General features: G+C 34.3%; 2 protein-coding genes across 4 annotated transcripts in view; one reads left to right on the top strand and one right to left on the bottom strand.

The window, feature by feature from the left end:
* Positions 1–19,257, top strand: part of LOC126977932 (oxysterol-binding protein-related protein 9) — an 87,983-nt gene that overhangs the window by 260 nt on the left and 68,466 nt on the right. The window lies entirely within an intron of this gene.
* On the bottom strand, positions 487–18,489 carry LOC126978007 (elongation of very long chain fatty acids protein). The gene is made up of 6 exons (XM_050826741.1): positions 18,441–18,489; positions 11,072–11,262; positions 6,694–6,825; positions 5,888–6,002; positions 2,381–2,523; positions 487–693 (listed from the first exon to the last, which is right to left on the bottom strand). Exons 1-6 carry the CDS (start codon positions 18,487–18,489, stop codon positions 499–501), a joined length of 825 nt encoding a protein of 274 aa, XP_050682698.1. The 3' UTR covers positions 487–498.

The raw sequence follows: 19,257 nt of genomic DNA, 5'->3' as shown, positions 1-19,257 counted from the left end.
AAAAAGATTTGTTTACATTCAACCCTGCCAAGAAGGTAAACATACTTCTTACAACTATTATTATAAATCTTTTACATAATAATATGAAGTTATTTAACATTCAAGAAAAATTTATGATAAGACACAGGACCCATTGAAAATGAATAAGAGCAGTTTATTGTGGATAGAAAGATATTTAAATTAAAACAACAACAACGGCTTATGTCGCTACACAAAGTAATTATAGCTGCTTATAATATTTGGTTATTAGGTTAATTGTCTATTGACTTGTGCTTTTTAAATCTAATGCAACAATCATTAATGCATAGTTAATTTCATCAAAATCTTTTGAAATCTTAAAATAATACACGGTTTGCTGTTTTAGTAATATAGAATATTTTCTTTTTAATCTTAAGTTTACTTACATTTATGTCCAAAAAAATCTGTACATTTATTTTAATACACAATTAAAATAATACTTTTTTTTTTGGATTTTATGGCCTGGTAATTAAAATAATACTATTTAAAATGTTTACTCTTTAAATTGATGCCGTTAATTTCATTCCTTTTGATGTAATTATTTTTGAAGAATTCATAAAACATATAGTACACAAAAATAACATTAGGAAAATACAAATACGCAATGCCAATAGGTGCAGGACAGCTTGGCAGAAATACTGGTGCACAGTACACCAAAAATATTGTAAATTGGACCTGGAAAAGAAGTTTCACCTTACTATACTGTTATTAATTATATTAACAACTAGCTGACACGGCAAACATTGTTTTGCCATATAAATTATTTCTAGTGTTAGACCTTTTCTTGGACCTTGCAACATTCCTTTATTTTTCTGAAATAATAGATTTTTTCTAAAATAAATGTGCCTAAGTTACTCCTTATTACATCAGCTACCTGCCAATAAAAGTCCCATCAAAATCGGTGGTCCAGCCACTTCAGAGATTAGCCGGAACAAACAGACAGACAAAAATTGTAAAATATGTTATTTTGGTGTATGTACCATTTATATATAGTCCAGTCATTTAAGCTTAAATTAGGTATGAATCTCGGAATTCGAGATATCCAGCTGTAAGTAAATACTTGTATATTGACACCCCAAAAGTTGTCTCAAAACCTACATATAGTAGGAAAGGAAATTGTATTTAGCAAATCATGTCAATCAATCAATGCATGAAGAAAATGATAAAATATAATATAATAGTTAATAAAAATTCACAAATATTTATAATTGATTTATTGATAGTTCATCAAGTATATATCGCCACTGGTTTACCTGAAGTGATGCTGTGAGCGGGCGCTCTCCGCCCTCTATCTCGAAAACGGTTCACAGTATAAAAAATTTTTTTAAACAAAATTTGTAGAGAATTTTGGGTTCTACAATATTGATAATATATATATATATATATGAATTGGTGTTCGTTACTCTCGCTAAAACTCGAGAACAGCTGGACCGATTTGGCTAATTTTGGTCTTGAATTATTTGTGGAAGTCCAGGGAAGTTTTAAAAGTTGAATAAATATGAAAGTGTTCGGAATTCAATAAAAACAACAAGTTTTTCCTTTTCCTTCCGTCGTTCAGAAATCAAATCGAAAGAATAGTTTAAAATGAATAACTAATTAGAATCTTTATATTGTTCGAACTTTCTCCGGATGTAAACAAAAAACTTAATTTTAGCTACCTATAGTTGGTAGATTTTATGTACGATTAAATATTTGGTAGGTCTGAGAATCGGTCGTCATCTATTACCCCAAAAATTTTCATTTTTTTTCTTATTACTTTATATGGCAATATAACGTTTGCTGGGTCAGCTAGTTGATAATAAATACAAATAGCAAAAAACGCATAGGAAATGAGATATTTACAAAAAAAGCGCAAAAAAATGTAGGGTTTGAGACAATTTTGGGGTGTCAACATACAAGTATTTACAGACTTACAGCTGGGTATCTCGAATTCCGAGGTGAACTTGCTATAATGACTGGACTAATATTCATATACATGAAGTAAAAAATAGTTATTTCAATATTACAAACAGACACTCCAATTTTGTTTATATGTATATACTAGCTGACTCGACAGACTTTGTTCTGTACATAATAAATAAAATACTGTTTTTATGAAATCTGTCAAACCATGTGTCAATAAATTCTCTTATACAAAATATGTCCATACAAAACTATCCTATCTCTCAAGTTGGACTAAACTGCACTGTATGAAGCAATGCCCGATTTTCATTAGAAACGAATGAATTCATTAGTTTAGGAATTCACTGGAAACAAACATCAGGACACTAGATTTATATAATATTAAGATATGGTATATTTCCAAGTGTCTTCAACAAAGAAGAAATAAAGTAGAACTTCAATAGCAGCAACCATAACATACCATTTGTAAAATAGTGAGCCACTTCTTATAACGAATTAGAAAGGCTTTCACTGTGGGGCTTCCTTCGGCTGATAACAAGTAGTAGCTGTACATAATGACATGTACTGTATTGTTTAACATTGCCGGAAATGATGTTAGCCCACCTGAAAGTTAATAAAATAAATCAATTTATGAATATTTAGTAGCAGCGTATTTCTTATGATCAGTAAGGCACATTTGGTAAGACATCAATCAATTACTGGGAAATGAGACTTGACATCTTATGGCTCAGGGTGACAAACGCAATTGTAGTGCCACTGAGAGTTTTTGGGTTTTTCATGAATCCTGAGCGTCACTGCATTGTACTGGGTAGGGTTTATCAATTACCATTACTTGAATGTCCTGCTTCTTCAAATATATATATATATATATCAAAATATATATACATATTTATATATATATATATATATATATATATATATATATATATAATATATATATCAAAAAAAATATCACCCAAGCGAATACATGCATCACTAAAGTAAACGGTCTCTAAAATCGGATTATCTAGTCAAATGTTTGATCACAGAGAGCAGTTCATATCATTTCCGTATAAGAAAGTGTTATGCTACTAATTTTTCAATTGCTTTTGAGACTGGAATTGGTCAGACCGACTGTATCTATAAAAGTGACACAATATTCCAATTTTGAATTCATTAAATTAATTATTATGTAAAACTTCAAAATGGCTTTGCAAATGTATATTATGTGTTGTACCTTCCCAGTAGGTATTGTTTTTTTTTTTTTGTTTTTTGAGGGCTAGTTGTGGGAGATTGTGTTCTTTGGGCACATGATATTTAATCCCAAGTGCTAAAGAGGCAGACAAAGTGTGATGATGTGATTAGGATTGTAACGACTCAAATTGGAAGGTGGTGAAAATTATGTAGATAGATTGTGTTACAAAGAGAACTTAGAACATGCCCCGAGTAAGTAGAACATCATCCCTACTGGGATTGATTGACGCAGGTTTAGCTCTTTATTTATTTATTTAAGATTACCTACAGAAACTACAAGATACATTCCACTATAATTACAACATACTTAAAAAAATGATAATTAATTTTATGACGATTGTTTGTCAACAAATTATATAAATGTAACAAATATTTAACATTTACTTCTACACATATAAGAAGAAAAATATATAAGAACAAATTTAAATTAAATTAGTAAATAAAAAAACACATACTTTTTTGACGTTAATTGTCGGCTAGATACTAATAACGTATTATATAAATCTAAAACATATTCTACAACTATTTCTACACAAATAAAAAGAAAAGTACACTTAAAGAACAAATTTAAATTAAATTATTATTTAAAAAATTACAAAGCCTACGCCTAAATTCATTTTGAGAATTATGGTTGTTGTCTAAACCCTCAATCCTTGAAGATAGATAATTGTATGACCGCGAAAGCCTTACTAAAGTTGAATTGGCCTCGTTCTGCAGAGTGGGATTTTAAACAATGCAGTTGCCTTACGAGGTGGTCGATGGGGAATATTGATGTCAAACAAACTCAACAGAGCAGAGCAGCAGCAACTCTTAAATATTAATTCGATAATTTTTGTCCTTAGCTTCGCGATCTAATTTCTTAATTCTAAGACACAGGTATACTTCTGTGAGTTTTTAATAAAAAGTCAAAACTAACCTAATCTAAGTATTTTAAAATTATTATTATTAAATTATCATATTATTAATGTAATTAAAGACACTTTTTAACAGAATATTCAGGGTGAGACATAGTTTGTATGTAGGTAAGTTGTAACTTCCGTCCGACAAAATGTTCAAAATACAAAAAAAAAAAAACAAATGACGAACGCGCGAGACGTGGATTTTCATAAAAGCTTCAGAGAGTGAATTCAGTTCGAGTGAACGTGATATTTTAATCTTGTGTAATTATGCAACACTCAAACGAGAGACATCCTAGATGCTTCTTTCTTTTGTACAGAGACGCTTCACTTTGAACAAATGTGCTTCTATATTTTCACATGTTGACTGTAGTATTGCTCGCAGGGATTGTATATAAACCATAGGGTTACGATATAATAGCGTATAGACCACCTTACAGCCCGATAATGTGTGAGTGTGACCAATTTTGTGTGTTGTATTTATTTATGGTGTATGTGGATGATGCAGCTACTGTACTCAATTCTATTCTATTCTATTCTTCCTACTGTGGCTTCTGTGGAAGATATACCACAGATTTGCCAGAATCACGTTAGATTAGACTACCAAGCTTTGAGTATGTGTCTTCTAAGTTTAACGGTAATAATCGGTGTTCAGATTACATAAAGTTTAATTTTCTAATAATATCTGAAACTAATGATATACATGCTGACTGTACTCAATAACTTTTGTAATAATTTAAATTTACTTTTTTAACTTACTCGTGTAAGACATTGACTATTTGACGTTTGAGTGTGTCTGTTGCATCATTTTACATTTTACATATTATATTGTAATTTGAAATGATTTGTAAATCGATGTACTTAAATGTAAATCTTGATATAAGAGTGGCAATGAGTTTCTTGCTACTTCTTCTCATTAGCTCAACCCTTTACGAAGTAGTGGTAGAAACAATAAGAAAAATATTTTATTTTTTTTTGACATTCATAAGTGTCATTTCCGTGACCTACGTGAATAAACTGATTTTGATTTGATTTGTGCGTTAACTAATTTAATATTCAAAATACTAAGGAACTAATTCGAAGCGTTGCTGACTGTTTACGACTTTTCGAACAGAATCAGTAACAGTATGATATAATATTTTAATTACATGTTAATTTTGTTAGTATTTTTATTTAGTTCAGTATGATATAATATGTGTACAAAATTAGTTCGCCTAGGTCTAGGTCTCGCCTAGACCTAGACCTAGGTCCTACGGTCCCTACGGGAAAGAGGCGTGATTTTATGTATGTATGTACAAAATTAGTTGTAAATGTTGATTTTAAAGATTGGAAATTAGTTTCTTGCCGCTTTTTCCGAAGTTATGTTGAATTGTCTAACTTTTGACATTTGTAAGTGTTTTTTATTTGTGCTAAATGAATAGTGATTCTTGATTATTTGCCGTTTGCGCTGTATTTAGACAAGGCCGAACGCGACGTTTTCTTAACCGTTTCAGTGGGAGGCTCCTTTGCACCGGATGCCGGCTAGATTATGGGTACCACAACGACGCCTATTTCTGCCGTGAAGCAATAATATGTAAGCATTACTGTGTCTGAAGGGCGCCGTAGCTAGTGAAATTACTTGGCAAATGAGACTTGACATCTTATCTCTCAAGGTGACGAGCGCAATTGTAGTGCCGCTCAATCTTTGGGGTTTTCAATAATCCTCATTCCTGAGTGGCACTGCATTGTCCGTCATCTCGTCCCGTATTTTCATTGAAAAACCGTTTTACCACAAAATAACTTGAGTCAACTTGAAGGCTGAGTGGGTCTCCTACTTCGTAAAATACGGGTAAACTTACCCCCAACGTACTTGACAGCCGACCAGATAATAATGAGCGTGCTGACATGGTGGTACACGTGCAGGAAAGATGCCTGGCGCTCCTTCTTCCTCAGCAAGAAGAAGACCGTCTCCAACTGTGATAATCATAATGTTAACACTAAAAACCACTGGCCTGTATAAATACCACTGGACAGGTTTCCATATGTTCGACGGCAAATTTTTTGTGCCGGTTCGAAGCGCCACTGGCGAGCGTCCAGAGAACTAATTTTGACGTCCAATACAAATGGCTGCGAAGGAACGTGAAGTATTTTTGCATTTTGAATTGATTTCGTTCGTTTTCCGTGTTATTTATACTACAAGAATCATCGTTATAAAGTTCACAATTTTTTTGTAAATAATTTCCCACCATCTATAGATGTTTGCTGAGGTTGTCACAACTAGTTTTAGTACCGCAGACTCTCGCTATGGCCAACAGCGCCAAAATGGCGAAAATCAAACAGGCACAAAAGTACTTTGGCAGCCGCCAGTCCAGTTGTAGGTATATAGTAGAGGTAGTATACTAAGTGTTCAACAAGACATACCAAGATTTACGATCAATTCATCACTCGAACGGTTGGCTCAGATGGTAAGACCGCTCGGAGGGAACCCGAAATAGTTCATATTTTTTTTATTTGTATAAAAATAATTAAGAAGCCCGCTCAGTTTCTTGAGCCCATTCTTTTCATGTCGGAGGAGATAAATTTTCCAATGTGTGGTAGTTTTTGACGTTCAATAAGTACTCTTAAAACCTATATCTGAATTAAAACATTTGAATTTAAATTCTACCAGTTCCAACATCTTCAAGATGATCGTCCACCAGAGGAAACGCAGCATTCGCAGCGCTTCCGGGTTATCGGAGAAATCAGGAAGAATACAGCCGTAAGAGGCATAGGTAGTTGTCCAACCCGATGTCAGTATCTGTAATCAGATATATATTTTTTTCATTTAATAATAATGATACAAGAAAATTTATTGAATTAGGCGTTACTTTGCGGAAATCCATAATTATACAAATGATTTAAGTTTTCTTTAGTGTTAATTCCGCCAATATTCTCTCTCTCTCGTGCCAGATTTTGGCGAGACAACACGTCCTGAGGATGCCTCGTGTAGAGGCGATACACGTGTCGAATTGTTTTTAAAACAAATATTGGCGGAATTAACACAAAAGAAAACTTCAATCATTTGTATAATACTGACACGCTCTTACAGAATTATCTTAGCCAAACTAGGCATAGACTGTACTAGAGGCAACGATATATTTAATAAAATATATCGTTGTCTTGCACCCAGCAAATGCAATATACTTACTTCATCATCATCAGCTGAAAGACGTCCACTGCTGGACAAAGGCCTCCCCCAAAGATTTCCACGATGATCGGTCCTGCGCTGTCCTCATCCAACGTATTCCGGCGATCTTGACCAGATCGTCGGTCCATCTTGTGGGGAGCCTACCAACACTGCGTTTTCTGGTATGTGGTCGTCACGCGAGGATTTTACTGCCCCAACGGTCATCTCTCGTCGAACTATGTGCCCTGCCCACCGCCACTTCAGTTTCGCAATAATTTGGACTATATCGGTAACTTAATATACTTATACTTACTTAAACATACATAAATACGTGTGGGTGTGTAACTGTTCCTTCAAGGAGGAAGCTGCTTTTATAGGAGTCCCATTTGTGATTTATTTTTTGTTGATTTGAGCTTTCTAACATTTACTGGCTTCCATACGCGAGTGTTACACATTTTACCAGTGGGAGGCTCCTTTCACAGGATGCCGGCTAGATTATGGATACAACAACAACAACAACGCGACTATTTCTGCCGTGAAGCAGTAATGTCTAAACATTACTGTGTTTCGGACTGAAGGTGGCCGTAGCTAGTGAAATTACTGGGCAAATGTGAATTAACATCTTATGTCTCAAGGTGACGAGCGCAGTTGTAGTGCCGCTCAGAATTTTTGGGTCTTTCAAGAATCCACAGCGGCACTGCATTGTTATGAACAGGGCGTGTTAATTACCGTCAGCTAAACGTTCGGCTCGTCTCGTCGCTTATTTTCAAAAAAAATTGTTTAAATATTTAAACTTTATAAAGAATTGCAATGCATGTAACTGTATTTGTATTTTTTCATCAGACGTTGTAACGTTACATTTTTATTGTCATTTACTTTAACCACGACCTTTGAGGGCTCGCTTAACAATTCCTCGCCATGTCTCGCCTACCACAGCACTCCTAGCAGATTCATATCGTATCGTATCAGGCCATCAAAACTGTTTTTTTCCCCACCTCGATGTAAAGCTCACTTTTAGTCCCTGCTAGGAGATAGAAAAGTGGCCGATTCTTTCTCAGCAAGACGACTTTTGTCCCTCGTACCAGGGACTTAAAGCGAGCTTCTCATCCAGGTGGGAAAAAAATCGTACACGCACCACGTGAGATAAGTAGGACATTACCACTCGCGATTGTCAATATTCCAAGGGTGCGAATGGCCTACTTTTCTCCCTATGTGCGTAATATACTATTATTTGGTCAGTCCATCACATTCTAGTATATTCTAAACCCCTTATTCTAGTAGTCTGCTAACTTAAAGCATTGCTAATTCTCACTCTGTCTACTTCTATTGACCTAAGTCAGAATGAGAAAAAACACTCCTAAGCGGCTGTTTAAAGTTAGCGGACCATTATGAATAAGGGGGGTAAGTCTTTTTAAATAACACGAGTACCAAGTCCCCTTCAGGTATGTAACGAAAGTTAATCAAAAATGTTTACGAGATCCTTCGTAACTCGTAAAAGAGGGCACTGTGTCGTGTGAACCTTTTGATGACGCAATAATGTTTATTTGTTTCCTGTTCCGAAAGATTAACGGCCGTTCCCAATATACTATCTGCAGATAGAGATCAATAACTACCTTCTTCTGTCAGTAATTCGCTGTCAATAATCTGAAGCTGTCCCAATATACCCGATAAGTCATTCTTACCGCCTTATATTGGGACGCGTGAATTGCAAATTCCATACAGAATTCTATCGCTGGTTAGCTATACGTCGTCCCATTGACAGACGGCGTGTACAGCTAAGGTGAGTCGACAAGTTTATTGGGACAGAAAAGTCAACGATTGTTACGATTTTTATCTGAAGTATAAGAGATAGGCTGACTATTGGGAACGGCCGTAAGATGCCATTTGAAAGTGAAACGTCATCGCGGGAAAGTTTCAGCTATGCCATCTGTTAATATGTTTATCTTTGTGGAAGTTTACGAGTGAGTGACCGATATTATTATCGGGTGAGGTCACCAAAGCGTGTTATCTTGGTGCTTTGATGTATTTAGAGTTTCGGCGAGAAAGCTTTGATCGCGATGCTCGAGGAGGTCGTTTACCGATTGCGAAATTTGGATTCATTGCCTTTCTTTTTATTTACTAGCTGACCCGGTAAACGTTGTTTTGCCATATAAATTATGTTTTTGAGTTAGACCGTTTCTTGGACATTGCAACATTGCTTTATTTCTCTAAAATAAAGGAATTTTTCTAATTATAAAATAAACATAGCCTAAGTTACTCCTTATTACATCAGCTACGTGCCAATAAAAGTCCCGTCAAAATCGGCCCAGCTATTTCAGAGATTAGCCGGAACAAACCGACAGACAAAAATTGTAAAAAGTGTTATTGGGTGTATGTACCGTATATATTCATATACATGTAGTAAAAAACGGTTATTTCAATATTACAAACAGACACTCCAATTTTATTTATATGTATAGACTAGCTGACTCAGCAAACGTTGTATTGCCGATATTAAAATCGCGATACAAAAGTTACTGTTGATCGTAGATTTGAAGTTGTATTTATTTTTTAATGCTGACTCATAATCGAACAAATTAAAAAAAAAAATGTCAAAAAAATTGGCGTGGACCACCCTTAACATTTAGGGAGATGAAAAATGTTGTCCGATTCTCAGACCTACCCAATATGCACTCAAAATTTCATGAGAATCGGTCAAGCCGTTTCGAAGGACTTTACTACAAACACCGCGACAAGAGAATTGTATATATTAGATATGTATAGATATATTGTTCAATTAGCACGGCAGTGCCACTTACACTAATTAGGCGAAACACAAAAAGGAAGAATTATAAACAGAAAAGGAATATTAAAGAATAATTGAATTAATTATACAATTTCAATGCCCTCCGCGTACCTTAGTATATCAGAAGATAGGGATGTCCACCCATCATTGAATGAATCCCGTTGAGCATTATTGTCCAAGAGCGCGTTGAAAGATAAATAAGTGAGTTTATTTAAATTTTGATATATTATTTTACATCTTATATCTATAAACGAGCAATTCGTGTATTGTTTTATTTATTTATATATTTATAATATTAATCATTTACAGAGAGAATCTTAAAAGCTAACATAGTCCCGCAAAACTGTTTGGACAGTTTGTGTGCAGGATCAAGTCTCTTGTAATACATTAATGCTTATTAGAACATTGATTTTATACATTAACAAATATTGATATATATGTGTATATATTATATATTCTGAATCTCGGAAACGGCTCCAACGATTTTAATGAAATTTAGTATACAGGTGGTTTCGGGGGCGAGAAATCGATCTGGCTACCTTTCAAATTAAAAAAATGTAGTTTTTTCCGTGTTTTAATGAGAAACTGCTACAATAACATTAGAATACAAAGGTAAATTTCGTCACTACACACAAGACCCCGGGTCGAATCCAGAAGTCCTATTAGTTTTTTTTTTTTTGTTCAAGTTTTGTATATTCTTAAAAATCCGAGTAAGGCACGGTCGTCCAGATATTGATTTATAATATTAGAAGACCAAAACGGGCATGCTAACCTTTGTGAAACGCCCCCTTTGAATATATATGCCCTAGCGTAAAAAAACTCCTGCAGACTGCTAAAAGCCTTAAAAATATATATCAATAATAATATTTCACACACGTTTACACAAATTATCTTGCCCCAAATTAGGCATAGCCTGTACTATGGGTACAAGACAACGATATATTTACTTAAACATACATTTGAACATCCATGACTCGGAAACAAACATCCTTGTCATCATATAGATGTCTGCACCTACCGTGATTCGAACCTGGGACCTCTAGCTTAGTAGGTAGGGTCGCTAACCACTCGGCTATATCTTCAATAACTTACCCCGTATGTGACGACAGCGTTGGCAACAATTTGCAATACGTTGTACCATCTGATAATACTGCGCAGGTGGTAGGGCCGTCTGTTAGCCATGTACGGTGGTAGCACCAGCTTCACCAGACACAGGTACGTGGCTATGATCCAGAATAAAGGCCATGGTGACGTCATCAGGAGCCAGTCCTTGACTCGAGGATCTAAAAAAGATATTTTTTGATTTTTTTTTTATGAAAATAAGGGACGTGACGAGCAGGATTCAGCTGATGGTAATTGATACGTCCTGCCCATTACAAACAATACAGGGCCGCTCAAGATTATTGAAAAAATCCCAAAAAATCTGAGCGGCAATACAACTGCGCTCGTCACCTTGAGACATTAGATGTTAAGTCTCATTTGCCCAGTAATTTCACTAGCTACGCCGCCCTTCAGACACAGCAATGCTTACACATTACTGCTTCACGGCAGAAATAAGCGCCGTTGTAGTACCCATAATCTAGCCGGTATCCGGTGCAAAGGAGCCTCTCACTGGTAGACGTTATTTTGCGGAAATCTATAATAATTATAATAGTTAATAACATTTGAATAATTATTAACCAAATGTTTCGAGTTTTTCTTGAGTGTTAAACGTTTCCGCTAAGTTATGCCACCAATTCGAGACTCGTTTTTGTCTATGTCTCGTTTCAGTATTCGGTGAGTCAACATCTCATGAAGACGCCTGGTGTTGAGAACCAAAACACGTCTCAAATTGGTGAAAACAACTTAGCCAAATAACCACTCAAGTAAACGTATAAAAAATGTTTAGATTTCAAAGAAATCTTATTTATAACGAGCGGCGACAGTAACTCTCGTAAATTTTGCTTTTTTTTTAAAATATAATATTGACGCACTTTTAGACAAATTATCTTGCCCCAAACTTGGAATAACCTGTACTATGGGTAAAAACAACGATATATATAATAAATATACTTATAATTTCTAAGGTTTTATTTTTTGTGTGAAACTAATTTAGTTAAGTAGCCTAGAGCGGGGTTTTCACTGTCTGTCTGAGTTCATTCGGACCGAGTGCACTCGTTAAGGTAATTCATTATAAATGCAGTTAAACTACGAACAAATTCGAACAAAATTATTTTTGGTAAGGTGTTTGGAGCATTACATATTTAATAGCTTTACCTTTTTCTATGGTATTATAACTTTTTTACCAGCCTTCTTTGCAAAGGATGCTGGCTAGATTATGGCAGTGGCTAGTACCACAACGGCACCTATTTCTGCCGTGAAGCAGTAATGTGTAAGCATTACTGTTTCGGTCTGAAGGGCGGCGTTGCTAGTGCAATTACTGGCCAAACGAGACTTAACATCCAATGTGTCAAGGTGACGAGCGTAATTGTAGTGCCGCTCAGAAGTTTTGGGCTTTTCAAGAATACTGAGTGGCACTGCATTGTAATGGGCAGGGCGTATCAATTATCATCAGCTGAACGTCCTGTTCGTCTCGTCCCCTATTTTCATATAAAAAAAGCTTTGATGAATATATTCTAAATAAATTGTATGAAACGCTAGTCGGTTCGAATATGCAGTATATAGACTGCCTATTAAAGGGTTTTTGCGTAGTAGTTGTGTAGTAAAATTTGTGAAAATAATACTACAAGCAATAAGAAAGACACTCACATATCATCAGTAAGTATTTTGTATTTTATTTATTTCAATGTAAAATAACACGAAGCGTATGTTACAAAATTTGAAAGATGCCATTGAGTGCCAAGATACCACGCAAACAAGCATCTAATAGTTGCCGCAATAAAAAAAAAACTATTGTTCTTAGGTAGTGCGGTATCTAGTTGAAACGCAGCGACAACCGATCCTTAATCTAAGTATGTACTATATATATGGGGACAAACAATAGCTAATTAAATACCCCATGGCGATTGCTTGTAATTAAGTATCGAGATAATACGATTCGATTACGATTATGACTCGATACAATCGATCGTACCGGACTTTTGATTGAATTTCACATCGAGAATTTACACTGGAGAACAGCACAGGTCAATGTATTATAATCGCATTAATAATTTACGCTCATGTTAATGATCAGGTACGAAGTGCATTGAACGGGGTTAATAGATACTTTATACTAAGACTGGCCATAAATACTACAAACTGTTACAATTAAAAATAAACAACATGTTACATTTGAATTTGGAATCTGTCATTTTTATATGATTGTTCTTTGAGTTTTTTTAGTTTGGCGCCAATACATTGTACAATTTATCAGATCAATACATATTAAAAAATCGTCACTAATGGCTGTCTGTACATTGAAAATGAATAAGAAAAACTATTATTGGGGGCCTTTGTGAACGTAATTGAACACAAAACAAAGATTTTTAGAATTTTTGTCTGTTTGTAGGTACGTTTGTGCACGCTTATATCAGTAACGGCTTAACCTTTTGAATGCAATTTTCACTGGTGCGTTGCGGTTTGTTCCACATAAGATTTAGTGTGTTTCAATTAAATCGGTTCATCGTGAAAGTTATATCAATATAAAGAATCGCATATAAAATGCAATAAAATAACCAATGATTTGAATTTAACGCCAATACATTGTACAATATTTAGCGACATTAAAATGAGAGTGGGGTGATAAAGAGAACCGAATCGCTGTGATTGTATTACTCAAAGTACGTAAGCAAAAGATTTTATCTCGGGAGATGAAGATAGCACCTAGAATCATGTCGCGTATTTTAAAAGATGACTTAGGACTTGCAACCTATAAGAGACGCACTGGTCATTTCTTAACTGATAATTTAAAAAAGATAAAGTAAACTCGAAACAACTACTGAAGCGCTACGCAAAGGCAGGTCACAGAAAAAATTTGTTTAAGAATGAGATTTTTTTTACAACTAAGCAACATTTTAACAAAAAAAATTACCGTATTTATGCTCAAAGCTCCAAGTAAGCTTCCCAATTAGTTGACAGAGTTCAACGCATCAGTGAAAATTGCATTCAAAAGGTTAAGCCGTTACTGAGATTAGCGTGCACAAACGTACATACAAACAGACAAAAAATTCTAAAAATCTTTGTTTTGTGTTCTAATACGTTTACAAAGTCCCCCAATAATAGTTTTTCTTATTTATCTTTCATGTACAGACAGCCACCAGTTAATATTTTATTATATGTATTGATCTGATGATAAATTACGCTGCTGACAGCCCTTTTGTCATCATCATAGCGCTTTCCGAGAGAATGTAGTATGTTTTTTGTAACTAGTTAATATAGATTACCAGTGGGAGGCTCCTTTGCACCGGGTGCCGGCTAGATTATGGGTACCACAACGGCGCTTATTTCTGTCGTGAAGCAGTAATGTGTAAGCTATACTCTGTTTCGGTGTGAAGGGCGCCGTAGCTACTGCAATTACTGGGCAGTAGTAGTGCCGCTCAGAATGTTTGGTTTTACAATAATCTTGAGCGGCGCTGCATTGTAATCGGCAGGCCGTATCAATTACCATCAGCTGAACGTCCTGCTCGTCTCGTCCCATATTTTCATTAAAAAAAATGTGCATTGTAGTTCCTAGTTCGTATTCGTTGAGTAACTTATTATTATAAAAAAGCTATAAAAGTCCGTGTTGTACAACTTTTATCTCGCCACAATCGCTGGCCAGTCTATTCACAAGAGCTTCGAACTTCGAAGCTCACCGTAACTGATCGAGCTCAGATTCTATCTGGTGCTTAGCTTGCATGGCCCGTACTTGTTAGCTCACTCGCCCACGTCGACCGATATTTCGATTTAATTCTTTTAGGTCAGATATTTTGCATTATTTTCGTTTTTGTTCTTTTAGGTTAAATAATTTTCATGATTTTCGTTTTTAGTTCTTTTAGGTTGCATATTATATAGCCGAGTGGTTAGCGACTCTACCTACTAAGCTAGAGGTCCGGGGTTCGAATCCTCGTAGGTGCAAGCATTTATATTATGATGAATATCGATGTTTGTTTCCGAGTCATGGATGTTTATATGTACATATACAATATATGTTAAAGTAAGTATATTGTATTAAATATATCGTTGTCTTGCAACCCATAACACAGGTTACGCCTAGTTTGGGGCGAGATAATTTGTATAAAAGTGTGTCAATAATATTTTTCAGTACTTTCGGTTCAGTTCTTTAAGGACAGATAATTTTCAATTTTTTCGGTTCAGTTCTCTTAGGTCTGATATTTTAAATTTTTTGGTTTTTCAAATTTACTTATTATATCTTAAATTAAGATGGCAAGATAGATTAGATTCCACGCTGATGTTGTAGCGGGCACAGCCAGTATACCTATAATCACTTTCTCTGTAAATAATTAATTTCCTAAAATTCCTGGAATTTCCAAAAATTTGCGCTTAGAAATTATCTACACGGGAAACTAAAGTAAGACGTTTAAAATCAAATGGGAAATGATTAGGAATTAGATAAATTCGAGGTATAAATTATAGACTGGTCAAAGTTTATATTCCTATTAAATTTCAAATCAAATGCCGTTATATAATTTTGGGTAAGTATCCTAAACTGTGCTGCAGGTAGACGTAAAACCCAGTATCTCGAGGTTTTTAGTTGTAAAACGTTTATTTTTCACAAAAATATATAAATATACAGAATAAAATAAAAATAGAAATAATAAAAGCAGTAAATTTTGGGACCCCATGCTTAGAACTGAAACTCATTTTTTTTTTATCAAACCCACACGTGTGTATAGGTCTTCAAAAATGATATTCAGGTTTCTAATACAATTTTTTTCTAAATTTAATTGTTTGCGCGAAAGACACTTCCAAAGTGGTCTTCCACCAAAAATTAGTTGGAACGAAATCTAGTAAGAAGTTTTTTTAATACGTCATAAATCGTAAACCTACCAAAAAAGTTATATATTTTTTTTATATTTAGGCTGCTTTTTTCGCAATAAATGCACTTACTTTCGGCCCAGTTGTCCTATAAATATGGAGGCATTTTTCGGGAATGTGTAGTATTAATAATTCATATTGATGTTAGTGCCAAAGTTATCTTGAGGTGTAGTTAGCAATACAAGTTGTCATCGCATAACGTCTCGTGTTTAGAAAGTACTCGTGTATCGCGATTGTTGATGAAGACAATCGCGGCTCGGTGACATGTTGTGTGGTACAGGGTCCGAACTTCAGGGCTGTCACCGTATACATTCACCTTCAAATAATAATTATTGTAAAGGTATTCATTATTCACTTTATACAATAATAAAGGATGGTGTGATTTTTATTCTTTATGTATTTGTTGCAGTAAAATTTTATGAAGCAAACGATTAAGTTTTTTTTTATATCATTCTTAGGATTTTTTTAAAAAAGTAGTTGAAATATTATGTATATTAATATTATTTATTGGAATGTGTGATACTTGCGTTGATCAAATAAAATCATTGCTCGGGAAATATTATGAACTGAGTCTGAAACGTACAATCGGTAATACATAACATTTTCACAAACTAAAAATACTCTATTATCATTACAAGTACAACAAGCGTAGAGTATTTAGCCCGCTGGGATAGATTTTTGCTTAATAGCTAATAACTCATAACATTTGTAACAAGCGAGAAGGTGTACAAGCATAGTACATGCCTTCCACAATTAAAAAGATCGCAAAAAATAATGCTGGGAGAGTTTCGTGCGCCGCTTCTTCTCTCTCAGAATTTGTTTCCGAAGTATGATAGAAATGACACCAAAAAGAATTCTAAAGGAATCAATTTTGAGAAAAATAAATGCCTTTTATGCCTTTATCTCGTGTCTATTTACATCGAAGGAATTTTTTTGGCTGCTACCGTAAATGCATTACATTGAACTCGAGCGGTCTTTTACACTGTTTGCTGCATATGTATAGTGAAATAAACAAAATCCTATGACTAGTTAAAATTAAAAATCGTTTAAGTGAAAAATTCTTGCACTCGCAAGAAGATTTTATTTAATACCAGAGCATTGAATAATAAGTCTGACTGCGAACACTTTTATATTGTAAGGAAATAGCGAATGTTTAATGAATTTGATGATGTAATTAAAATAAAAAGTAAAACGATCAATACTGATAAATCACGCTCAAATTTGAACAGATCTAAAATAGTTTTAAGTAGTGTCATAATAATAGTTTTAAGGAAATAGCTAATATTTAATGAACTATTCTGGGTCAAAATGCAACTATTTCTAGGCTATGTAGGTCATATAACTCACTGGCCATATCGCAGAACATTGATTTATTCACTCCGCTTGCTCAATATAAAAAGAAAATACTTAATTTACACACGTGACTTACAAACCTTGTTTTCATATTTCATTTTTATTTTAAACTAGCTGACCCGGCAGACTTGGTACTGCCTCAATCGATAAATAGAAGACCTAAACTTTTGTATAAAATAAACTTAATACAAATAAAAGGAATTCTTTTTTATTAAAACAAATAAAAGTAATTGCTCGCTATGAATGAAATTTTATTATTATTTTCGATTACACATGATGTTGCATACTTTCAAAACAGAGTTTTCATGAAATACTAGCTATTTATAAGGTTTCAATTTGATATTGACAGACACACACAGTTATGATACAGTCTGGTAATCAATTTAAAGCTTTCTGATAAACTATATTTTTTTTTGTTTTGTGGTGCGGTTACATTCAGAAATTTAATTTTTGACAAAACTTAAGATTTATCAATGTACATAAAAATAATCTGAGAAATAGTAAACAGCTGTACTTTTCTACCAACTATAATATCTAAAATTAAATTAATTTTTTACCTCCCGAGAAAGTTAGAAAGATATAAAAATTCTAAATAGTTAATAATTTTAAAATATTATTTAACTTTGATTTCTGAACGACATCAAAGGAAAATCAAAATCGTTGTTTTTATTTAATACCGATCATTTTCATATTTATTCACCTTTCAAACTTTCTATCGACTTCCACAAATATTTCAAGACCAAAATTAGCCAAATCGGTCCAGCCGTTCTCGAGTTTTAGCGAGACTAACGAATTCATTTTTATATATATAGATTATACATTACAATATTTTTATATTTTAGTTTATAAATTGATAAATTACTGTCCTGTTAATAAATTAATTATAAATAAGCGTAGTAAAAATTTTGAATGCTGTGGTAGCTTATAAGTGAATTAACTCTTATCCATATTATTATTATATTTTCAGTTTAAGCATGTAAAGAGTGTAATATGTTAGTTGCCAAAATCTATAAATAAATAAACTTGATGATATTATCAAAATAAATAGTAAAACGATCAAAACTGACAAATCACACAAAAATTTGAACAGATCTAAAATAGTTTTAAGTAGTGACAGCCCTACTTCCGTAACTTGTATTAATATAATTACCTGCTCTATCGTAGAACAATATGCGGTACGCTCTCCGGATAGTATCCATTGCGCAACGCGGTCCGAGCTCACCAATACACTGATAACGAACATTGTATTTCGATCAACTATAATAATCGTGCGTCGAATTATGTTAATGATTGCATTGTGAGTCGGTAATGTATGCGCGAACCTGATGGTGGATTAGGTTCCTGACATAATATTCTAATAGTGTCGAGCGTGGACTTTAATCTGTCTACAGATAGATATAGATTTTATCAGTGGGAGGCTCTTTTTCGCAGGATGCCGGCTAGATTATGGGTACCACAACGGCGCCTATTTCTGTCGTGAAGCAGTAGGTAATGTGTAAACATTACTGTGTTTCGTTCTGAAGGGCGCCGTAGCTTATTGAAATTACTGGGGAAAAGAGACCTAACATCTTATGTCTCAATGTGATGAGCGTAATTGTAGTGCCGCACTGCATTGTAATGGACTGGGCGTATCTATTACCATCAGCTGAACGTCTTGCTCGCAAGGACGAAAGAGAAAAGAAGGAGAAAAGGACGAGACGTCCTTTATTTTCATAAACAAAGACATATTTTCAAAATCGTCATACTTCCCCACCTATTAATAACACGTCTGCCAGTCTTAGATATATTTTGAAACAATAATTGGACCAGTGTAAAACACCAATTTTTTTAATTACCTATCCTTTTCAAAAAATACCCTCAGGACATGTTGTCTCGCCCAACTCTGGCACGAGACTCAAGCCGAGTCTCGTGCCTCGTCTAGAGGCGAATTACGTGTCGTGTGTGTTGTTTAAAGACAAATATTGGCG

This window comes from Leptidea sinapis, chromosome 46 (assembly GCF_905404315.1).
Source record: "Leptidea sinapis chromosome 46, ilLepSina1.1, whole genome shotgun sequence".
NCBI classification, from domain to species: domain Eukaryota; kingdom Metazoa; phylum Arthropoda; class Insecta; order Lepidoptera; family Pieridae; genus Leptidea; species Leptidea sinapis.
This window is presented reverse-complemented; position numbering and strand designations above follow the sequence as displayed.